Raw genomic sequence first — 8,923 nt, 5'->3', positions numbered from 1 at the left:
GTTTTTCAACAAAACATTCTAAAGTGATTACCATATTCTTGCAATTATGTATTCCCGTGTTTCCGAAATCATCTTTAGTCGATATCCAGACATGTGTCGACTAAAGATGATTCCAACTTCCCCTTCGTCTGTCGTACCTTCATATTTGTCTTTCACGATGTCGCTACCGTTCAAACATAAATCCATTTACGTTTGATTGTCTTTTTTGATGTTTATGTTTTTTGAGAAATGGAATATTATAAGGCTACTTTACGTATGTGATATCAGCCAAACAGTCACAGGCTTGAGGAGCAAATCCATCTTCTTGATCTTCTTATCTTTTCTTTTTTTTTTAGGTAATATTTTAAGCTTTAAATCCTGTTAACTTGATTAAAAAAAGAACAATTTCTTGAGCACCGACTCCCCGGCTGTGAACGGGCTGTGGAAGGTCCTCCCGCACTGCGAGCGGTGCTGTACCCACCTTTTCTTTCATGCCCGCCGTGTAACCGTGAGATTCTTTCTTTTTTTTTAATCTCCATTTTAGACAGTGCTGTTGCATCAATGGGCTTCATGACTGGGACAATGTGCCGGGGTCTGGTCAGTTGCTGATGGCCCGATGGTCTATGAATAGCAGGCAGGTAGAATGAATGAAGGGGTGAATGATTGTGCATGCGTAAAGCTCCGCCGTCTGAGCGATGAGCGCCAGACAGTCAGACAGACAGACAGACAGCGAAGGACATCCTGATTTATAAAGATTTATCATGCTTAGGCTCCTGAATTATGTTCAATGTGCATTTAAGATCATGTGGTCGTTCAGGGATGAATATTATCCCGGGCGTTTAATTGAACAAAACCGTCTCTGCAGCAGAAAGCAATCAATATGCAAGCTGCCATACAGAGCATCTGTGTTTGGCTTTGTGTAAGTGGCAGACAATGTTGTTATTTTAAGGCTAGCTCTTTAAGAATGTTTGATTTAATCATTATTCTATTCTTTTTTATCATCAATTTAAGATTTAGCTTCTGCTGTATTGAAACCCTTCAGCATTATAGCACCTAATGTTTGTCTCATTACGGGATGTAACCCATTTTAAAAAGCAAATCAATATTGTGAATGATTTACCCGTTTAATATATTCATGGCACCTATATTTTCACAATTATTTATGTCCAATGAATGCATCTTTGTTTTTCCTTGTGTTATGATGTTGTAATTTGTTTCTAATGAGTGTATAGAGCTTTAGTTGATTGATTAGTTGTACAAAAAGGACCAAAAGTAACGCAAATATTGAAGATGCTTTGAAAAATACAAATCTTTTTTTAAATCTTTTCTTCTTCTTAAATAACATGCACTTCTGAAAAGCATGAACCATATATATTTTTTCGTATATGATGAAATAGGAATCATTTCTGAATAAACTGAAAATAAACACACATAATTACATGTGTTTAACAAAAATAAACTTTATGTTGTACTGGATGTTGTTGTTTTTTCATCAGACAAACAACCCTATCTTCAGCTTTTACTGCAGTGAGAGTTCTGAATAGTGCAAAACAACCAACGAGTTACATATCCATCTCTGATTTGAGTTTTTCTTTCACTTTCTGTGTTAATTAATGTCTATTTGACGCCGCAGTTTTCCCATTGCTGAGTCTGCGTGTGACCTGGGTGATGGAGGGGCAGGGCCCAGGAGAGAAGCAGGCCGAGGCTAATCGGACCGTAGCCGCGGCCACCCCCGTCGCATCAGCTGCCATCACCATGGCAACCGTCAGCTCCGTCAGCAGCGGCACCTGCACCCAGACGCCCTCTACTTCCCTGAGCATCATCTCACCCGACAGGCACGCAGTCCAGGTAGTAGACAGCACCCGGTGACTCTACGAACTACCGGAAACAAATTTGGGTCTGGCCTGATGTATCCGCCACGCGTTCCAACAGGTGATCCAACACGCTATCCACAGACCTCAGAGCATGGCGGCACAGTACCTGCACCAGATGTACGCCGCCCAGCAGCAGCATCTCATGCTGCAGACAGCCGCCCTGCAGCACCAGCACAGCCCGCACCTGCAGAGTCTGGCCACCATACAGCAGGTCAGACGATGTCCGCTGAGGGGTTATCGTGCGAGCGTGGAGTATCGTTTAAACCGGAGCTGTCACCTCTCCAATGTCTTGCAGGCTTCGGTCTCTCAGCGGCAGTCCGGTGGCGGTGTGGTCCATCAGCCTCCTGGTGTCCCCCAAAACTCGGTTAGGACCCGTGTTACGATTCTCATCGATCCGAACCGCCCTGAGCGCGGATATTGACATCAGCATCTTTCCTTTATCCAGATTACTTTACCAGCATCCCCGGTGACGGCACAGCTGATTGGCCGAACCCAGACGTCAACTGGTGCTGCGACTACCATATCCCAGCAGGCCATGCTTCTGGGAAACAGACCGGCCAACTGTAACCAAGCTCAGATGTACCTTCGCACTCAGATGGTACAAAGGCTTACAGTTATTTCGAGTTGCTGGGCCTACTTTACTTACTAAACGTACTGAATGTGTTTGCTCATGTTACACCAAGTTTGTTACTTACCTCTCCTTCTCTTCTGTTAGCTCATTCTAACCCCTGCAGCCACGGTGGCTACCGTTCAATCAGACCTCCCTTCCATCACCTCCTGCTCCTCTTTACCTACCCCCTCTCAGGTACACGCATGAACTTTGAATAATGCATACACACGACGAGCCTTCCATATCATAGACTTGGGTTGTTACATCTCTTGTTGTTTACAGCCACATTGCAAAAATAAGAAGCTAGGGATTGGGATTTTGATGGATTTTAGAGGAACCAGCAATAAAGTTGGCCCTTCAACCTCACCGCCTATTATTAGAAAGTGCAAAAGTGACCGTGCGCATTCAGGTGCAGAACCTCGCTCTGCGGGCCCACTTGCCTGGAGCTCCTGCCACGGCCCACGGTGTGATCTTAAAGCCGTCCGCCCAGTCGCAAACCCTGACTCCAACCACCAAGACGTCCACCTGCGGGCTGAAAACAGGCCATCTGACTGACACCTCGACAGAAACCGGACCGGCTGATGTCACCCGGCTGGCTTCAGGAGGCCATATATTGACGCCGGGTGAGATAACGGGGTTCAAATATTCAGCTCAAAAGGAAAGATTACTGTGTTGAAACTGTGTTATTCACGTCTGTCCACGCCCCCCTCTCCTTGCAGCCTACTCTCCGGTGCAGACGGGCGCTGTGGTCAAGCAGCAGCTGTCCTGTCCACCGGACCAGCGGGCGGCGCACCACCTAAACCACAGGCAGCTCCAGCCCATCGCTCTCAGAGTGGCTCCTCAAGAAACCAACTCCCACCCTCTCGCTCTTTCCGTTAAAAGACTGACCGCGTCCTGCTGCCAATCAAAAACCCACAGCGACCCCCGGGCCCCTTCTTCTTCTTCGGTCATCAGCGTGTCCGCAACCTTGGCTCAGACCTCAATCCCAGCCGCCACCGTCCAGCCCCAGCCTCCTCCTCTGGTGGCCGCTCCGCAGCGGCGTGCGGCCTTCCCACAAGTTCAGAACCAGCCTCCGCCTCCGCCCCCGCCCCTGGTTCTCCCCAGGCTGCCACGAAACCCCCCGGCCTCCCTCCAGCGGCTGTCTCTGCACTCGGTCCAGGCTCTGGCCGTGCAGTCGGGGCGGATGCTGCTCACGGAGCGGGAGCTGCCCGTCGCGGAGGCCCTGGTCCAGATGCCCTACCAGAACCTCCCGCCCCCTCAGACGGTTGCTGTCAACCTGAAAGTGCATCGAGTCAGACAGAGTGAAACTCCGTCGGTGAGCCGGGGTTACGTTTTGTAAACTTTTTCGGTACACGGTATCTGTTATTTTATTCATAGGATTGTTGTGGTTTGAATTCCAGTCAGAGGCAACGTGTAAAGTGAATGGATTGAGCCCAGAGGAGAGCAAAGATGCATCTTCTCCCAGTCCACAGCCAGACAGGAAGCCGACACCTCTTACTGGACCTCCTAAGGAGAATGGTTCAGGTAACGTACGATGATAAATAAAATAACAGAATAATATTCACGTTTAACCCTAGAAATTCTCCTCACTAGCCAGAGAAGTGTGGGCTCAGAAAGGCAAAGCTTACGTAAAGCGAAAGTCTTGAGTGAATTTAGCAATCTGAACTTGGATCTGTTTCGCACAGTCAGGCTTAAAGTGTCCGTCTAGATGTAGAAACATTCACACACTTTAGACGTGTCAAATGTTACTTGTTATGTACAAGAGACGTTTGCCACTGAAAACTAACCTGTCCTCGACCACCCGAGTCTCCGTGGTAATTTAAACCTGAATATAAACCCGGATTACTGGGATAAGCCTGGCACAAATAGTCATCCTCCGTTCTCGTCTCTTTTTGGCCTTTTAAGCAGTCACGTCCTCCCTCACATCCAGTCGCCCCGTGAGCAGGTCACCAGAGGTGGAGCAACCCTCCCTGCTCACCACCACCACCAGCTGCAAGCCTCCTCCTCCATCTTCTCCTCTACCTCCACCCGTCCTGCCAGCAGCAGTAAGAGTCCCCAGCCGGCCCCCCTCCTCCCCGGCCAGCGTCCCAGGCAGCCCGGACGGGCTCCTAACAACCCACGTCCTCACACACCTCATAGAGGGCTTCGTCATCCGAGAGGGCCTGGAGCCCTTCCCGGTATGAGCGCTGGAGCTGCAGCATCACCAACCAACGTCAGTCAGAGTTTGATGTTTTAGCCAATGGGGAACGGTAGTGCTGGTCCCCTTGGAATAGACACGGTGTCTTTTGTTTCACCGACGGTGAACATTTCCTATTATCCGTCGGTAATTTGCTTTGAATATTTCTGTCGCGAATGAGAACGTAGAATAAAAGATTTCTGGCTAATAAAAAACATTTCTAATCTTGGCGTCAGAATAGTGCGACGTTAAAACTAAACAAAGCGCAATTACAGGTTTGAAATAGAATTAATACAATTATGCACAAAATATTTAAACACTCAAATGTAAAAGTAGATAAATAGAAAGGATTTAACTAAACACATTTAAAAGGAAAAAAACTGATATGAGCCAAGGGGAAAGAAGAGAGGACCAGGTGTCATACTTTTAGTCAAATATAGTAAGTAAAAATACACTCCATTTGTATCTTTCCATGTCAGTATGGGAGATTTACCCCTTTCCCAAACGCAGGTGGTCTCCCCCTCGCTGCTAGCAGACCAGCAGGCTTCACTTCCTGAATCCCAGGAGACTCAAACCAACGGGGACGCGGCAGCAGAGGACAGTCCGCTGGACGCCGACCTGTCGGACACAACCGACTCCGAGATGGAAGACGATGGACCTGCAGCAGATGGTGAGGTGATGTGCGTCTGTGCGTGTGTGTGTGTACACGTGTGACTGACAGCTGGCCCCTGTGTAGATGCAGAGCTGGGGGAGAGTGCGGCAGGTGTGCTGCAGTGTGAGTTCTGTGGGAGTCGAGGTTACGCTCACACGTTCCTGCGCTCCAAACGCTTCTGCTCCATGACGTGTGTCCGAAGGTAAACAAATCACTCGTTACTCCAGATGCACCAACAGCATCTCGATTAACAAGCTTGAGGAAAGTCCCCGACAAACGCTCTTACAACGCTCTTATACTTCTTCCCGTTTGTTAGTTTGCTAAAACAATTATTGGTTGTACACTTTATAAAACGTTCAGAGATATGATCACATGTCTATGGTTGAAATGCACTTATTGAAAGTTGCTTTGGATAAAAGTCTCAGCTAAATGACGTTTAATGTCATATAATGTAGGCAAGGAAGCTGGAAAGTATTGAGTGATGGACTGACATGTTTGTTCAGGGAGGAAAGACACAGAAGTGCATTTCCTTCACTTTTCAAAACAGCGACTGGTATTTAATTCATCAATAATGTGCATTCGGTATTCCAGCCTTGTTTTAATGGAAGCTGTTGCTTAGTTTGAAGTTTATCATATGCCTTGTGTTCAAATAATGACTAAAAACTCTTTAAAACTTTAAAACCGATCAGAACGAGCAGAAGATCTTCTACAAAAGCATTCATTGGAAAGCTGTAATTAAATGAGCATCCATTGTTGTGCAAATATGAATGCCCTCCATCTCAGTTTGACATCTGGAACCCATTGAGTTGCATTTGGGCTTTAAGAAAACCTCTCTTGAGTGTGTAATTAATGTTTCCTTTTGAGTCTTCATTCAGACACCAAAGAGTCCAGATGCAGTTCAGCTCAGAGCGCAATGACACAAAAAGTCCGTCTAACTGCCTGCGAACAGCACACGTGGGCCAACGCGCTCTCAAAGGGCCGCCATTATCGCGGTGGGACAGTGGGGATCTAACGTGATATTCGGGTTCAGGTTCAGCGTGAGCTGCAGCAAGCGCATCACTGTGCTGAGAGCGGGCCGCTGCGGTCACAGGCCGGCGGGCCGGAGAGGACGACCTCCCAGCAGCAGGGTCAACGGAGCCTCCAGGGAACATTTCCTGAGACAGGTGCGTGCAATCGACTGACCAGGCTGCATGTGGCAGAGTGCTGCAGGGAGACGAGCAGCTCGCCGGGCAGCAGGTGACTGGAGCCGAGCTGTTAAAGAGCTGTTCCTGGTCTCTGCACACAATTTAGAAATAGTGGGGATTTGAAGTGGCCTGATGAGATCGAAGCAAACCAATTGGGAGGGTGAAGGAACACGACTGTGTGGGAGAAATGTTTTATAACTGCTCTCTCTATACTGGTATGTCTCACTCGTCTTCGTGCACCTCAGGCCCGCGGGTCGTTTGCCTCGGAGGAGACCCGCCACAGCTTCCAGAGGGAGGAGAAGGAGGACCAGGACGAAGACGAGGAAGACGAGCCTCCCGTTCCCATGACAACCAGGCTCCGGAAACATGTGGAGAGCGTGCGAGAGAGGGAGCAGGAGAGAGAGCAGGAGCAGAGGATGTCCGAGACCATCAGTGTTTCCGACGGAGAAGACGACGTCGGCTGTCCGTCTCAGTGGAACGTGGAACAAGTGTTTTCTTTTATCAACTCCCTGCCAGGTACCGCCGAGGGCTCCGCACGGAAACGGCAAATGTAGTCGCGTACTGTTTATCGGTGGTGGAGTAGAACTGAGTGCATGTACTCAAGCTGTACTCAAGTACAAATTTGAGATACTTAATTTGCTTAAGCCTTTTTTCTTTCAATCAGGTAGACGGATTAAAATTCTTACATCCAAAGCATAAAATATGAACAGTTAGTGAATTAATCGATTTGGACTCTGGATAATCATCAATGCCTTCTGCACTATTTTCAAAATGTTTACAAACCAAACAATCATTTAAATAAGAAGGAAAAATAATTCCATAATGACCAATAATTATTAAAGTAAATATACTTATTGCAAAAGACAGCTCCTCCGTAACAGACTGCAGCTGAAAAATCATACTGTTAGCATGATCTAATTATATAATATGTAATAGTCTACAGAAAATATTCAATACCTTTTAATAAGGCTTGAAAAAAAGAATAAAATAATATTTAAAAGAAGCTAAATTTTCCAGTTCCATTGAGTGTGATATATTTTGGTAAAAGCACGTCTGTAGCATAAATACACCAAATTCTTCCAGCTGTGTCAAAATGTGTTATGTTAAAGGGTTAACGTGTATGTTCTTGTTTACACAATTATCAATAAATCAGAGCCCACTGTGGAACTTTTTGATGCCTATATGCCTTTAAGAAGCCTTTACAGAGTTCCTCGTCCTTTCTTATGCTTTAACAAGATTCTTTACTTATTATTTACTACTTCGAAAGAAAACCTTTACGTTGACATTCAACATGACAACCAACATACTCCAAGTTTGTGTGTAAACAAAAACTGCTCCATTTTCTGTCTTTGACCTCCTGCATCTCAACATTTTATGAAGTATTACTTCTTCTTTGAATGTTTAGACGCAGTCACACGCTTTTATATATATGTGTATATATATATATATATATAAAAGCGTATAAAAAAACGTCAGTAAAAATATCAGCTTGCAAAATGCATGCGAATGAAGGGGTCACTCTCCGGTCCACTCAGTTTCTCTGCCCTCTTCTCCCTCCAGGTGGGGAGGACGTGGCCGAGGCGTTTCGCTCCCAGGAGATAGACGGACAGGCTCTGCTGCTCCTGACTGAAGACCACCTGGTCAGCACCATGAACCTTCGGCTGGGACCTGCTCTCAAACTGTGCGCCCACATTAACTCTCTGAAAGATGCGTGATCGCCTCAAAGTCCCCGGCAAGATCGGACGCGCGACAACCAGGAAAAACAGGAGGATGAAAGAAAAAATGAAGCACTACACATTTGACATTTGTTCGACTCACACGACGACAGGTTGGATTGTGGGTCGTGTCGAGAGGAATTCCTGAATGCACACAGACTGTAACGGCTGATCTTAATGAACAACCTGAGCGTTTCTTTTTTAAACTCCGCTTGACTTTCAATCCCGGTGATTGTAGCAGTTTGGCTCCGGTTATCCATTTGTTACAAAATGGTAAGTCAAAGGTTCTTTGTATCATTTGTAAAACAACGAAAACAACTATACCTTGTTACACAGAGAGCTAAAGGATGCTGTACCAACTCAAAGTTTACAAAACAGAGTTACTATTTAACCGCTGATTTCACTTGTCATCAGCAAACTATTAACTTGTGGAACTAAAGTGATGGAAAGGTTATTTATTATTAATTTATAACTGTCATAATCAATGTACAAATAAAACTGTTAAAGTATCGTGCACTGTTTTTTGGTTTTGGAAAACATGCTTTAGAAAAGGCACCAAAACTCCATGGAATAATTGTGACTTTGTGAACTGCATATTTACAACATGGAGTTTGAAAACACTATAAATAGTTGAGTTTGCTATTGCTTTTGACTTGTAACTGATTCAGTAAGCACAACCGAACGTATTGCAATGTAATATAATATATATATGATCTGCTGAACACAGAATATA

The 8,923-nt window shown here is 45.9% G+C and overlaps 1 protein-coding gene across 3 annotated transcripts; it reads left to right on the top strand.

Annotated features, from left to right (window-relative positions):
* The first annotated feature begins 429 nt into the window (after positions 1–429).
* Positions 430–8,701, top strand: phc3 (polyhomeotic homolog 3 (Drosophila)). Of its 3 annotated transcripts, none has more exons than XM_040171621.2 (15): positions 430–613; positions 1,613–1,827; positions 1,912–2,064; positions 2,149–2,217; positions 2,299–2,451; positions 2,569–2,658; positions 2,873–3,086; positions 3,183–3,778; positions 3,864–3,987; positions 4,372–4,640; positions 5,150–5,309; positions 5,376–5,493; positions 6,322–6,454; positions 6,721–6,991; positions 8,036–8,701. In XM_040171621.2, exons 2-15 carry the CDS (start codon positions 1,648–1,650, stop codon positions 8,188–8,190), a joined length of 2,685 nt encoding a protein of 894 aa, XP_040027555.2. In that variant the 5' UTR covers positions 430–613; positions 1,613–1,647; the 3' UTR covers positions 8,191–8,701. The 3 variants fall into 3 exon arrangements, with proteins under 3 accessions (XP_040027555.2, XP_077955619.1, XP_040027554.2); XM_078099493.1 differs by having other exon boundaries at positions 4,369–4,508; XM_040171620.2 differs by having other exon boundaries at positions 4,369–4,640.
* Positions 8,702–8,923: the final 222 nt, after the last annotated feature.

This window comes from Gasterosteus aculeatus, chromosome 3 (assembly GCF_964276395.1).
Source record: "Gasterosteus aculeatus chromosome 3, fGasAcu3.hap1.1, whole genome shotgun sequence".
Taxonomy (NCBI): domain Eukaryota; kingdom Metazoa; phylum Chordata; class Actinopteri; order Perciformes; family Gasterosteidae; genus Gasterosteus; species Gasterosteus aculeatus.
The sequence above is the reverse complement of the archived record's forward strand: the minus strand, read 5'-3'. Positions and strand labels throughout refer to the sequence as shown.

What these genes read in the sequence shown, in the direction of transcription:
- phc3 (XM_040171620.2), top strand. Translation starts at nt 1,648, where the DNA reads ATGGAGGGGCAGGGCCCAGGAGAGAAGCAGGCCGAGGCTAATCGGACC. An exon ending in GTCTGGCCACCATACAGCAG is followed by an intron (nt 2,065 to 2,148) that starts GTCAGACGATGT and finishes AATGTCTTGCAG; the next exon opens with GCTTCGGTCTCTCAGCGGCA. An exon ending in CTGGTGTCCCCCAAAACTCG is followed by an intron (nt 2,218 to 2,298) that starts GTTAGGACCCGT and finishes TCCTTTATCCAG; the next exon opens with ATTACTTTACCAGCATCCCC.